The sequence below is a fragment of the Hippocampus guttulatus genome, chromosome 3 (assembly GCF_054856545.1).
Source record: "Hippocampus guttulatus isolate MCC_2025c chromosome 3, RoL_Hgut_1.0, whole genome shotgun sequence".
Classification (NCBI taxonomy): Eukaryota; Metazoa; Chordata; class Actinopteri; order Syngnathiformes; family Syngnathidae; genus Hippocampus; species Hippocampus guttulatus.
In genome coordinates, this window is record NC_141263.1 from 11,106,714 (window position 1) to 11,121,339 (window position 14,626).

The window sequence follows — 14,626 nt, forward strand, 5'->3', positions numbered from 1 at the left end:
TACCATTTATACTATACAAATTGCCCACAAAGTCTCTTTACACATGTCAGAGGTCTGGGGTTCGATATTTGAAAATAAACTACTCAAGTACAGTTATTCAGTATTTGTGCTTCATTTTCATCCTAGCATTGTTAAATTCTATTGAAAACACTGAATCACAAGTGCACCAAAATAATATCAACACTAGATGGAAGCATAAACCCACTGTATGATATACCCTGAAAGCGGTACAAAACCACACCGCCGATAATGTTTTCAAGGTTGCACAAGTACAAATTCTACTGCCAGTGATGGGAAGTAACGAGATACAAATACCACACTTAGGTAAAGTCCTCGTGTATCTGTACTCCAATTGAGTGTGTGTTTTTCTGAGGATTTACGCTCAATTGACTTCATTTGAAAACAGAGACTTGGAGTTAGGACTCCTTTCTCAAAATGGGCTCCTTAATTTGTCTCAACCTTTCGCAGGTGACGACACGACATCCACAGAGAGACGTAACGTCAACTGCAGTTTGAGATTTTGATTGATTGAATGAGATGCTAGAGGCTTGAAAAATAAATCGTTTTTCACCAGTGTCACGCCTCCCTAGCAGCAACGCCAATTTGTGTCTCTGGCGTTGGGAGGCACAACCAGACCAAAAATGAAAGAAAGTCACCAATTTATTTTGTGAAGTGTATTTGAAACGTTTGTCTTCTAGCCACTCACTATCGCCACTGTGCAGCCGGGCGTGTTATTTGGTACCTGGTATTTAATTGGTGACTTCATCATGCCACAATTCGAGAAGCTATCAATTCATAGGGGGATAAAACAGCATGGGGAGTTCTTCACAACTAATATTTCTCCGATAACATGACAAAAATCACAAAAAGGTTGAAATATAAATGCAACTGTCGTACTCACGCAAATGATTACATGTGTAGACTGCGACAGCCGTGTTTAGCTCTGCAAACTTGCTCTGACCGACCAGAGGCTGGGCGACTTGCTGTGATCGTTTGCTATGTGATTGGCTCCCAAAATAATGAAGGTCCTTCATGTTCCACGGCTCAGCACGACTGATTCTGAAGGCCATGGACAGATTACATTGACAGAGCAACACGGACGCTGAAATGTGATTGGACATCAACGATAATATCCACTTGCACGAACTGGAGGCAGTGCGGCAAAGAGAAACACTTAAAAACAAATAAGAATAGATTGTTGGGAATAAATTAATACAACCTTGTGGAACAAGTACTTAAATTTAGATTGTAAATTTACAATGCTCAGAGTATGATGGATAGGGAGGATTACATTGTGGCCGTAACAGGTGAAAAAGAATACCGCAAGGTCAATGTATTCTTTCCAAGTATTGTATCCTACACCTGAATTTGTCTAAGCTACTACTAAAAATGCATGACTCATAAAGTGACTGGTAAACAAATAGCTGATACTTTTGCATTTGACAGGCTGAAAATGTTGTTTCAGAGGTGTATTCATTCAAATATTGAAGAGGATGCTTTTCCTCAACTCTACTGTCAACTACTGCAATATGATATTTGGAACAAGGCTTAATTAAGCAAGTTATCAATTATTTGTATCCCTCATGCACCCCCACAGCCAGAACACACAATCCCCACCACGCGGCAGCGCTCTTTGATATTTCGGTGTAAGAATTCATTATTGACGAAGTAGGCGTGTAGTAGCCAATTTTTCGGTGGGGTGGCAGGGGCCCTAAGGGGGAACAAGAAAATGAATGGGGTCAATTCTGCATCATAATTTACTTATTCAAAGTGTTTTTTTGTCAAGCCATGATGAACAAACGGTGATTGTTTTTCATCAATCTTTTGAACTTTTCAAACGGTAGAGTCAGCAACATTTTAGACAACAAATGACTGGATTTCTCCCCCAACAAAAGGTGCCACAATGAATGTGCATTTGCCAAAAAACATTATATCCAGATTTTTTTGTGCTGTGTGGGTGTGTGCACGCCATCTTGCTGACAAGGAACTTTTGAAGTGAGTTGAGGGGCCTGTTTTAGACAAAAGTAGCGCCCGGCCCCCATTTTGTGGCACCTGTGGGCAATTTCAATCCTGTATTGGTGGCAGGGCTCTGTTCCGATCCGTAAAAAAAAAAAAAAGGTTGGGGCACAGTGATGTTCTTGGCCTCAGGTCACAAAAAGTAAAATAATGTCAAGTGCAAATGTTTAATTGTGTGAATGCATATCAAACATACATACGCATTTTTTGAGCGGAGAGTAAAAAGTTTATATGTACACACAAGATGCTGCAGGGCATTAAATGACAAGGCATTTCATATTTACATACTGTAGTTGGGTTATATGGTAGCTCCTCTATGATGTAGAATAAACACAAACAACACTGTAAAAGATCCTCTAAGAAGCTACTAAAACCTGAGTTTCACGTTAAAGCCAGAATGGTTTCAAGTATGAACTGGTTACCACAATGGAGAGCAACAGTGTGGAACGGGGGGCGATGGAAAACACTTTGAAAGGTTTTCTGAAGCCTAAAAAGCAAAACGGCTAACGGCAAATCAGTCATTAGTCTGACACCAGAAGTAATGGTGTCGTTTTCGACAGGAAAATGCAAACGCTTACACTTGATGGGCTTTTCTCGCAGCATTAGATCGGTCGCAACGCGACTGTTCTTGTTGCCATAGAAGAGGTTTCACCTTTCATCCAAGCAGGCTTCATTCATCACTTTGTGCACAAAGGCTGTTAAAAAATAGCAGCTCCTGATTGGATGTTTGTGTGCAAAACCAAATATTTGCAGTTGGTTTGACTCTTTTAGGATGTAAAAGAGTAAAGCTGCCCCATTTAAGTCTTTTAAGATGGCTTGGCGAGGCCTCTGCTTAACAACAACCGCCGTTTGGGTGGAATAGGAGCGTCTCAGCCAAAACAAAAAATTACCGCCACGAAGACTCCAAACAACACAAATACATCTTATGTTGTGTTAAATTATGTCAACCTAAATTGCAACAGGATTTTGACAAAAGCCCAATTGAACTTAGCGCGCAAAATATCCTCTCAAAAACATTTTCGACTTATCTGGAAGATGGATTTCCACACCATCTGTTCAGCGAGAGCTTTACTATCTAGCCAATGTGCAAAACACCTTCTAAGACCACCAGAACAGACCGGTTGCAACCAATGTAATGCCTTAAGAATCCAATAACCTGGATGAATGTGAATATCCAAAGGCTTGTTACACTTTATTACACAACAAAACGAGTAAGAAACATTTGGCATAATTGAACAAACCTCCCTTTGTGCCGGGAACACTTTTTGCACAGCAGTTTGGCAGTGCATTACCTTGCCTTTATTTCAATGTCAATACTTGCAAGGTTCCAGTCATCATGTTTCAGGGGCGTGCAACTGATAATACGAAGGTCAAACTCAAGGTAAAAGCGTTGAGCTCATGGAACAGAGACAAGTAACACCTTTTCTGCAATTACAGCCGGAGTGCAAGATCTTCCGCAAAAATGATGGATTCAATATTTTGCAATGTTGGTCGGTAATTTGAAACAACCCCGCCCCCCCTTGAGACAATCGGGCATTTCCGCCTCACGTCTCATACACATGACTAGGGCGGTACCTTTATTTGACGACTTATGACAGTCAAAGAAGCAATCAGTCAAAAATATTATTGCATTGGTAAGCGAACATCACAGTGGTGTGCTCGCTGTCAGTGTAAAAATGGTGAAACAGCAAAAGCTACAGTGTTTATCTGAGGTTGTGTGCGCTTCAAAGTAATTAATGTAATTAAATAATGGCCTGTTGTTGTTCACGCTAAGGCAAAAAAGACTAATACAAAAACATGCCTCTGCTCGGATATTGGGTACTACTTACACTTCGGCTAAGGATCAAAAAACGTACCGCTTTAATGTAAAGTAAATGTTTGGTAACATAAAAAAAAAAAACATAAGGTCATGAGCAAACTTCCTCCTCTGAAACCAATTCAGTTCAAACGGAATCTTTTTTCGTCAGCGCTCCCAAGTCCTAAATTTTGAAACTGTGCAGGAGTGTCCAAACCTTTTCCTCTGATGATGATAGGAGGAAAAAAACAAACAACAACAAAAACAAGGATTCTAGGGTCACTGAATTATCTCCAAACACGAGAATGTTACAAAGAGAAATTCTGTTCTCCATTTTGCTTCTACATCCAGCCTTGAGATATGAACACGCTTGAGACTAAAATCCTTTTTCCCCGTTGAAATGAATGGATATGCTTTTAATCCGTACCAGCCTCCCTAAAAGATGACCTTTTTTTATTTGTAAAGTGTTTTTGGTATGAAATACACTGATATAAAATATTTTAAAAATAAACAGTTAAGACATTATTCAATAGCATCAAAAGAAGTTAACATGTTTCATGGGAAACTGCGCTACTCCTTCTAATGTGCCACCTGCAGGCAGAGGATAAGAAATTTATGCTGGCGGAGTATTGTCAGATGATCTATCAAGATGCTTGTGTTCAAATGCCTTTTGCCTTCAGGTGTCCAACACTGCAACGTTTTTGTCATAGTTTGTGAACACTTAGCTACACGCACTTAACTACGGCACAGCTTTGTGGTTGTTTGAAATAAAACACAACATTTAATTTGATGGTAAGCCTCAACTGGGAGTGGGCATTCAACAGCTTGAAGCTACTTTTTTGGGAAGAATTTTTTATTATCTACCAAATCGCTGCTTGTTGTGGAGCTGAGTTCACTGCCACCATACAGCGGTCACATCTCAAATTTTTGCTGACAGGCCAAAGCAAAAAAAAAAAAAACCCCAAAACAAATAAACCAAAATAATAATAATAATAATGTTGTCAAATGATGACAAGTCAAAGCAAAAATATGTACTGTATATAATAATAATGATGGCTCATATCCCCCAAAATCTCGCAAGATGGGTTACGGGGCATCACTGTAACAACATAACAAGGAGCAGCAATCTTGGTGGATTTTTCTAAGAAACATGTTATATGCACTTCAAACTCTAAAATCCCTCATAAGAGTTTCTTTCATTCACGAGAAAACAATTGCTGGCTGAAATACATGACTTATTCTACTACCGACATTGCTCTTCGCAAGAATAATGTTTGATTGGCGCGATTTAAATCGAGTTTTTTAGGGCACCGTGTTCTCCAAAAGGGCATTTTCCTACGCAAAAAGGTCAATTTCTTCAGATTTCTGGCTGTATTGTGCTCAGGTTGAAGCGGCCTTTCCAAGCGCTCACTTTTGACAGATTTTTTTTGGAAATGCCGTCACGTTGCGTATCACTTTCCTTGTGTCTTGACATAAGACGTGTTTGTTGTTAGTGATGTCGCAACCCGCCACTTTCCATGTTGTCCCTCTACTCTTTCGGTTATTTTTAGCATGTTGTGCGGGCCTCTAGAAAATGGACGGCAGGCCGCAAATTTCCCCCTGGCTCTAGTTTGGACCCCCCTGCAGTGTCAGTTCATGTATTTGTCTTCATCGTCAAATTCATCATCTTGAAAGTCTGGAAAAAAAAAACCCCAAAGGTGTAAGGTGTTGATTGACAATAGCCTGCAGACTTCTAAAATTCCCCAAAATGTACATACATTATGTACAGTCCATAAAACAGTGCACAGACAGGTGTTCTGATGGTTTCCGTCAGTGCTTCCCCTCCTGGATGCATCCTTGTGTTTTTGCCAGTGAGAAGAGAGCATATCGGTCCTTTCATTGTTTGGTCTGTTTCAGCTTCTCGATGTGATGACAAAGTTTGAGCGCGGGGCCCAGCTTGAGTCCCATGTACTTCATAATGACGTCACTGCGCAGCAGCATCAGAGCCTTGCCATCAATTTCCTGCAGGGAGAGCAACACGCATGTTAGCAGGCAACCGGATGACAAGCGCTTCAACCCCAGGCTCCAAACAACGATGACTGAAAAGGCGGTGCTGGCTACACATTCCAGACTGCGTGGATTTGAGCAAAGGAAGTGGCTGGCTTGAGGGTGGTCGCCTCCATCCCCGAGAAGCTCTGGCCTCTTAACTCATTCACTCCCAAAGACGTTTTTAAACGTCTTTTCAGACTTAGTCTAGAATTGGCTGGTACTGAATGAGTTAAAAACTGTCATTTGACCAACACTATTTGTAGCTACTTTTAGAGGTGTGCAATATGGACAAAATGTATCGGTACAGGTAATTTCCTATCCTGAGAATGATCGATTTTCCAATTTAGTATTTTTACTGAGAATTTGAATGAATAATGAGTAACATGTAATCTATAGTTATGTAATCATAATTTGAATGAAGAGTGAAGTAAAGGACACGTGTGGCTGAGAGAACGTTATTCTGTGGGAATTATATAACCTCTCATATGCGCATTAAAATGCAACGTCTCCAAGTGTATCTATATATATGTTGATAAGGTTTATATGCATGCTTGGTGTGCATTATTAGTGTTAAGATTAGTTCCACTCAACACTCTCTCATGTATTCCCAATCCAACTCTGTCAAAGCTTTGACAGAAGTGAGTTTTTTTTTAAAGTCATCACTTCATGGCAAAGAAAATAATGAGTACCAGACATTGTCATTTAAGGTCAAAGGGTATCATGCATAAATCTAATTTCAATGTTGCTGATAGGCTGCATACATATGGCCTAATTCTGAAGGTAAATTTATCAGATCTTGTTTTTTTGTAATTGACTGTTGTAAAGTTGAACAAATTCTAAAGGAATACATTCTCCTTGAGTGTTTAACTAACTTTTGTAAAATAATCCGCATTTCTGCCTGTAATTTATATTTCTGTTTTAAGAGTTAGAGCAGGGGTCCCCAACCGCCGGTCCGCGGACCGGTACCGGTCCCGCAGGGCATTTGGTACCAGGCCGCACAGAAAGAACATGCCTTAAGTCCGTTTTATTTATTTCGGAATACGAAAGATGTTTTATTTTGAAAAATTACCGGATTCTCCGTTACATCCGTCTGTGTCACGCTTGACTCACGTAAAACCACGCTTCACCGTCACGTGACCGATTACGCTACAAACAAAACGTTGGAGGTCGCAAAATGAGTTAAAAAAACTGCTGGACATCGCAAATGACGGCGGCCTTAAAAGTACGTTCGAGACAACTGGATTAAAGTTATGGCTGAATACTCTGAGATCACCACAATAGCAGTGTTGCTATTTCCGACATCCTACCTGTGTGAGGTGGGGGGTTTCTGCAGCAACGGCGACTAAAACAAAATTACAAAGTAGACTGGACATAAACCACACACTTGAGGTGTTATTGTCTCCTATTACCCCAAGATGGGACCGTCTAGTTGCAGAAAATCAAGCTCGGGGCTGTGGTGAGTCGTCATTTTCATGCACTTTGAATTTGCGTTGTATCGTATTTTGAAGGCATTAAACATTACCATAGCGATCAGTGTTGCGGCCAGATTAGACGCTCCTTGTGTTTATTATTATATTTCGAAAACACCACAGTTTTCATGCAGGTCATACCATATTATTTTGTTGTATTAATCCGCCACATCTTAAATACCGGTCCCTGAAAATATTGTCTGACATAAACCGGTCCGTGGGGCAAAAAAGGTTGGGGACCAAAACAGAAGTAATTTTGTTCATGATACCCGTATATTTAAAAAAAAAAATTTGTCCAATTAATTGCTTATCTGAATTTTTTTCTGACGAATCCCAGAAACAAATTGCATGACCTAAAAAAAAAAAAAAAAAAAAAACAACAACAATAACAGGGGACGGCCCAATGAATAAATGAAGTAAACAAGATGGAATTGATAGAACCAAAATACTCACGTGCTTCCTAAACAGCTCCACATGTGGACCAAGAGTGTGTGGGTCAGCCTCTTGGACAAACCGGATCACGTCGTCCACTGACCAGGAAGACACATCGTTCCCTGAACTCTCCTTGTCTTGTGTCGCGTGTTCTGGGCCTGTTGTTGAACTAGCTGCTGAGGAAAGAAGACAACGATCATGCTTGCAAAATTTCAGACACTTTCCAAGGCAATTTATGGAAATGAATGGAATTAAACCAGCAATTTGCAAAACTGAATGTTGGCTCTGAATCGGGAATTTAATGATTGAATAAGGATTTTAAATTGGAGACAATATATTTTAGTCTCACGCTGACTAAAACAATCACATTTCGTGCCACATTTCAAGTCCAGTTCAATATGAAGAGCCCATTACCTGAAAGGATTCAGCAAAAAAGCTTCTCAGAAAAATGATATGCACATACATGATGGCAGGCTTTAGTTATAGCGTTGAGAGCCCCCGCGTGGTAGCCATATTGGCCAAACGTGCCTTTGATTTTGAATAAATCGCCAACGGTGTCACCAGCAAAGCATCCCCATTCCACTACACTTCTTTCTCGATACTTCACTATGGGAACCACATGTGTAGGGATCTTCCGCTCACCTTTTCTGCGTCTTACGACGACATGGCGATGGGAACCAAAAATATCTAATTTGTACTCATCACACCAAAGGGCAGATTTCCACTGGTCTAATGTCCATTGTCTGTGTTCCTTGGCCCAAGCTAATTTCTTCCTCTTGTTGGTCTTCCTTAGAAGTACTTACTTTGCAGCAATTTGACCATAAAGTCCCGATTCACGCAGTCTTCTCTGGACGGTTGATGTTGAGATGTGTGTGCTACTTGAATTTTGTGAGGCATTTAAGTGGGCTCCAATTTGCGGTGCTGTTGTTAACTTTCTGTTGTTGCTGTTGTTAACGGTTTCTGAGACTGGTCATACAGATGAAGTTATCCTGTGCAACAGAGGTGACCCGAGGTCTTCCTTTCCTGGGTCGGTCTTGATGAGAGCCAGTTTCATCATAACGTTTGATGATCTTTGTTACTGAACCTGGGGATACTTTCAAAGCTCTTGAAATGTTTCGGACTGAATGACCTTTGCTTCTTAAAGCAATGATCGACTGTTGTTTTTCTTCGCTTAGTTGAGGAGTTTTTGCCATAATATAGATTCGAACAGCAGTCAAATAGGGGGCCTTTAGTGTATGCCAACTCTGTTTCACAACTCAAGTGAAGCTTTCAAACACAATTAAAAAGTCAAGAAATTCAAGCATTTAACTGTTGATAATGTGCAGCTGTGAACTGAAAGTCATTCCAGCTCATAAAACATCATCCGCATCATAAAGCTGACAAGAGAAGATACCATGATGTGCAAAGCTACCATCTGGGCAAAAGGGTGCCTACTTTGAAGCATCTAAATCAGGGGTCGCCAACCTTTCTGAAGCTGAGAGCGACTTCTGCAGTCCTGATTATTGCAAACGACTACCGCTTTGGTACGCACATCTGACAGAACAAATGTCAAAACAATTATCCTTGTTTATTGATTCATGCATGAGTAAGTTAAGACTGTTCAATGCTAATATTTGGTTAAATAATTAATTAATATAGTATTAATCAAAGGTCATTTGATTGGCAATCAATACACCGATTCAAGATAGTGTACTGTCCCTTTAAGAAGGCACTTGCCGCGCCTGGCATCAGATATATATATATATATGCATATATATATGCATGGAGCAGAGAGCAGAGGAGACAAACAGAGAGTTAAATCCAAACGTCCTACATGGTTGATGATTAACAAAGAACATATTTGATCAATCGATGAGCGTTTTGGTAAGTTGGAAGGTTTCATACCATAACTTTGTTGTGATGCTGCATGTGTGGATGTTGGCTAAATGTTACCATCGTAGCTGTGTGAAGATGATGCACATTAAGTGCACTATTTTCTTCATTTGATTTATGTAGACATATTGATTTACTTTTTTTGTGATTTGTTGTGCAGGTCAGTTGTTTTTTTGTTGTTTGGTATTTTTTTTGCTTAATACTCTTCCCGTTTTGCTCAAGGAGGGCTTTGCGTGTGAATGAGGGAGCTGCGCAAAATATTTGGAATTCAAGAGGGCGAGCCAGACCCGCGAACTCCGTTTCTAAGGACATACAGTACTTCCTCTTTATTGTGCATGAGAACAGACTCATTGGTGAACTTTCTGCCAGAGTGGTCAGGACGTTGGAACACACTAAACTCTGAAGAGAAATATTGGGACGCATTGAACTCTGTGAACAGAAGTGACGCGTTTTTATATCGCTATTGACATTGTTGTGATTCAGACATTTTTATTCTGGGCTTTCAATGATAGAATCAAAAGAAGAGGAAAAAAACCCAGAAAAAAAAACAACCAACCATTTGTGTGTCTTTGTGCGTGTTAGTAATGTTTTTTTGGGGTGTGTTAATGTACACTGCACCCTAATCATCCTATCAGTCTCATTTTCACAAAAGGTATTTAAAAAATAAAATAAAGCAGGTAAATCTTTAACCTACGGTGGCGCGTGACATGCGTTACCGAAAGTTGTTAGCGCTCAGCAGTCTGCAATTGCAGCTTGTGATCAGAGCTGTTGCGCCATATCTTTTATCGTTATCATTATTCTCATTCAGAGTTTGTTTCGTGTACAATTCACTGAGGGCACGGGCAAAGAATAGGAATCTAGAGGGCCGAGGGAAGCACTTTAAAACGGTACGTGTGAGCTACGATAGTGAGCAGGCTGCAAAAGTGTGTCGCATGCCTCCGTGTCAGGCTGTTGTTCATCATGGCGTGCGTGTGTATGTGCGGGCGCGGTAACAGGTTGATCGTGGGAGGTTGGTTGATCAAAAAGTCGATCTTCGGTCCAAAAGGTTTGGGCACCCCTGATTTAGACAATTAAAGACTAACGTAATCAAACTATAGAAAGCAAATAACACATCTGACTAGGTAGGGTGTGTTACACAAAAGAAATCACCCCTAATTTAGTCGAGGTGAGAGTCAAATAGAATAAAGAGGGAAATATTGTTGCTACATTCAGGGTATTTACAAAATTGTTACCAATTCTTTTGTTTACTTCAAGTAAAATGTTCTGTGATTGAAACTCCCTGCTCTCTGGCTTAACTCTGTTACCCCACTTAACTCATTCACTCCCGAAGACGTATTTGGATGTCTTTTCAGACGCCACACATTTAATCTCAGCTCCTCATTTTATATTAACTGTACTTGAAAAGGGTCTGAAAGGGTCTGACCCTTTCAGAGTTAATTAATTCCTAGAATTGACTCAGCAACAAGATGGTGAAGGTGTACTAGCGATGAACTTGTTACACACAGGCACCACATTTGTGGCGCCAGCACCAAATTACAAAAAAACGCCTGTTTTTATTTTAAAGAAATTGTTACCCAATAATTGTATGAATATTTCTTCTTACTGTCGATCACAAACAGACACACACACACATATGCCTATGTATTGAGGAAACACAGGAAAATACACGACTATTGCTGAATTTGAATAAACAATAAAGACCATGAATATTTTTAACATAAAAGACCTATGACTCCATAACTAAAATAACAAATGAAAGATTCAAATATAAGAGCCATGTAAAAGTAAATAGTCACAAAAGAGTGAAAATAAATCTGTCGTGATCCCGTGATCCTACCTTCCACGCGTCTGTGTGTGGGCACTTGTCCGAGTTCACTTGGGTTGGAGCTGACTCTCCTTAGAGGAGGAGGCGTGTATGAGTGTGTGGCGTAATACGGCCGTTCCCTCTTTGTCGCCCGATAGTCTACCGCTATGTGAGGGGCTCGTGCGTTAGGTCCAGAATCTTTTGCTGAATCGTTGTTAGATGGACTGTTTTCTGTGTGAGGCAGTGGTTCTGAAAGGAGAAATAAAGATGACGTGAGCTGGGTTTTCCTCAAAGCAATGGACTGACTGTATGTTAGCGACTGGGGCAAGTGATCAAAAGACCAAGGAAAAAACATTCATGGCTTAAATTCATGTTTTCATCTTTCTACAACAAACTGTATATAGCACGATGCCAGGCATCACTGCTGTCTATTGGATACACAATAAATGCAGCATAATTAAGCACAAGAAGAGGAACTATTTACAAACAACAACAAAAATGCTTTGCATATGGTCACTCTACTTTTACAGATCACGGTCGGGTCTGGAATGCATCCATCCATCACTTTAAATTCACAATAGACATACCCATTACAACACTGACAAACTCACAAAAGATCAGTCATGGTGGAGATTTTAAGATGTATTCAGGCAATTGTTGTATGAGTGACAGGTTGTCAACACCTATCACAGTGTGCCACACAGTCTGGACTGGCTTGGCTCTCCCCAGAGTGAAAAACTATCCTTTAAAAATGTATGTGCAACGACTGACATTATTTCGGAGATGAGTACAATGATCCCTCGCTATTTCACGGTTCGTTTATCGCGGCTTCAGTGCATCGCAGATTTTTTCATAACAATTCATCATATTCATAAAAATAAATAAATAAATAATGTAGGTCCGCAAAAAGTCCGCAAACGGTCCGGGAGAAGCAGCGAAAGTCAGCAAAACAACAGCGAGTCACATAGAGCAACATATACAGTATTACTGTATTTTGTTATTCATACACTAACCTAACCTAACTTATACATGTTTAAATCTATTAGTATACAGCATTAAGTAATGTTAATTACGACAAAATTTACTTCTACATGCATGTATACCATTAAATTTGGCCTCATATTTTTTATACTCATACGCATGTGCATGTACCTATACAGGTTCGCTACTTCGCGGATTTTCGTTTATCACGGGTGGTTTTGGTCCCCATTAACCGCGATAAACGAGGGATTGCTGTACATCAAATGAGTAAATGATTTAAAAAAAAAAAACATTCAACCAACCAATACGACTGAAAATACAAATGACTGTATTGTTATGTCGTATGTTGTTCTAAAAAGGTGCACATCTACATGTGGGCACCAGGGTGAAAATACAACAAATAATCAAGCCATTACCTTGCCTGAGCTTTGGGCCATTTGAAAGCTCTGATTTGATCGTGACCCGTGAAAAAAATAAAAATAAATAGAAACCTCACAGCTCTGCGCTAATTAATGTTTTTAAAATGATTTTATTTAGAACTAAAAGGAAATTGTTATAGGAATAAAGTCTTTGTTCCCCCACATCTGAAGGGCTATATTTTTGCACATAAAAGTAGCAGCTCAATAAATGTTTGGGAAACAAATTCATAATGATTCAATCCAAAGTGACTTTAATTAAAAGTTAAACACGTAACAACTGAACTGTACACAGTGAAGATATGATTTAACTAGACTGGAATTACGATTAATAGGAAGCCCTTTGATAATTGAGGAGGCCTGGTCAAGGCTGCTCTACTGTTCCGAAAGTTTGTAACCTGTTTCCAATTATGTTTGTTTCGGGGCAGGGGTGGAAATGTTATAACACTTTTTGCAATATTTATATCTGTTTATACTGTACACACAAACCTGACTTTGTCCTGTCAAAGAAGTGTGTGTTTTTGTTGAAGGGGCTGAACGGCTGTGAGCTGAACAGGCTGACACTCTCCAGATGCTGACATAGGTTCTCCAAGAACCGCAGCACTGTGGACGCACTGGAGACAGACGGGAGCTTGACATAACGGATACCATGCTCGGAGCGCACTGTAAGACAAAACAAAAATGCATACTATATTACTGTGTGTGTGTGTGTGTGTGTGTGTGTGTGTGTGTGTGTGTGTGTGTGTGCTGTGTGGGCTCACACCTGCTCACACGCGGGTTGAATGCATCCACAGTTAAAGGAAAACAGCAGATGGTTTGGGGTTAAGCGCCCTCCTTTTATCAGCACAAACCCACAACCCTCAATCTGCACAACACCCTCCCACCCAAGCCAAGCTTGCACAAACACACAAATGAATGTTCCCCCATCCCCTCCCCATTGGCCCGTACCCTTCCCAATCCCCCCCCCCCCGCACCCCCCGAGGGAGACTCAATCCGAGCTTCCAAAAACAGGTTAGATGCACATGTCACTTCTGATTACAATCCCAGCGTTCACGTCAGACGTGGCCACAGGCATTGTCTTTTATTTTCATCCTGTATGTCAGTAATTTCACCCCAAAATACACACGCGTAGTCAATCACATTTATTTCGGAATGACTTCCAATTTGGTCTGGGTGATTGCCTGTATGGAATAGGGAATGTGTCATGATTACGGTAAAAACAACCTCCAAGGCCAAAATGTTGAGAAATAAGAAAAAACGTCTTATTGTAATTTATTAGAGTATGTGTTTGTTTGTATTCCTGCTACCAGCATTATGTGGCCTTTTTAATAATCTTGAAAAAAAAGGCCTACAATATACTGTACAGTAGCCAGCCACAACATTATATGACCATCTGCACAATGTCGACTCAGGCCGCAACTAATTAATATTTTAATAAGGGATTCATCTGATTCTTTTGTTTTCCATCCCTGTATTCAAAAATAAGAAATTATTTCAAATCGACAGAGCAGAAAATGCACAAAATCAGTGATGATTCAGCGACTGGTTTGGGCCGTAACATGTCATAAAATAGGCAAAAAAAGAAGATGATCACGGTTTTCCAAAGTAAATGCAAATGTTGTTTTTTTTGTATTCAACATAAAGATAATCAGTCTGCTCTCATGGAGGACTTCAGAAATTGGAGAATACTGAATGATGAGAAGCTGAATTTCTGAGGATTTGGACCATTTCAAATTTGACAAGGGATCGTAACGATTAATTGATTACCCCCCCACAATTTTTTAAAAATCAATTAATTTAATACTCAACTCAT

The 14,626-nt window shown here is 40.0% G+C and overlaps 1 protein-coding gene across 2 annotated transcripts in view; it reads right to left on the reverse strand.

Annotated features, from left to right (window-relative positions):
* Positions 1 to 2,218: 2,218 nt before the first annotated feature.
* Positions 2,219 to 14,626, reverse strand: part of scml2 (Scm polycomb group protein like 2) — a 33,474-nt gene continuing 21,066 nt past the window's right edge. Inside the window, exons 11-14 of one of the 2 annotated variants that reach the window (XM_086106952.1) lie at positions 13,303 to 13,476; positions 11,450 to 11,665; positions 7,762 to 7,913; positions 2,219 to 5,812 (exon numbers count right to left, since the gene is read on the reverse strand). In XM_086106952.1, the coding sequence (XP_085963078.1) occupies positions 5,687 to 5,812; positions 7,762 to 7,913; positions 11,450 to 11,665; positions 13,303 to 13,476 (668 nt within the window). In that variant the 3' untranslated portion in view covers positions 2,219 to 5,686. Of the gene's footprint in view, positions 5,813 to 7,761; positions 7,917 to 11,449; positions 11,666 to 13,302; positions 13,477 to 14,626 lie in introns of both variants that reach the window. The other variant, XM_086106951.1, reaches the window with a different exon arrangement.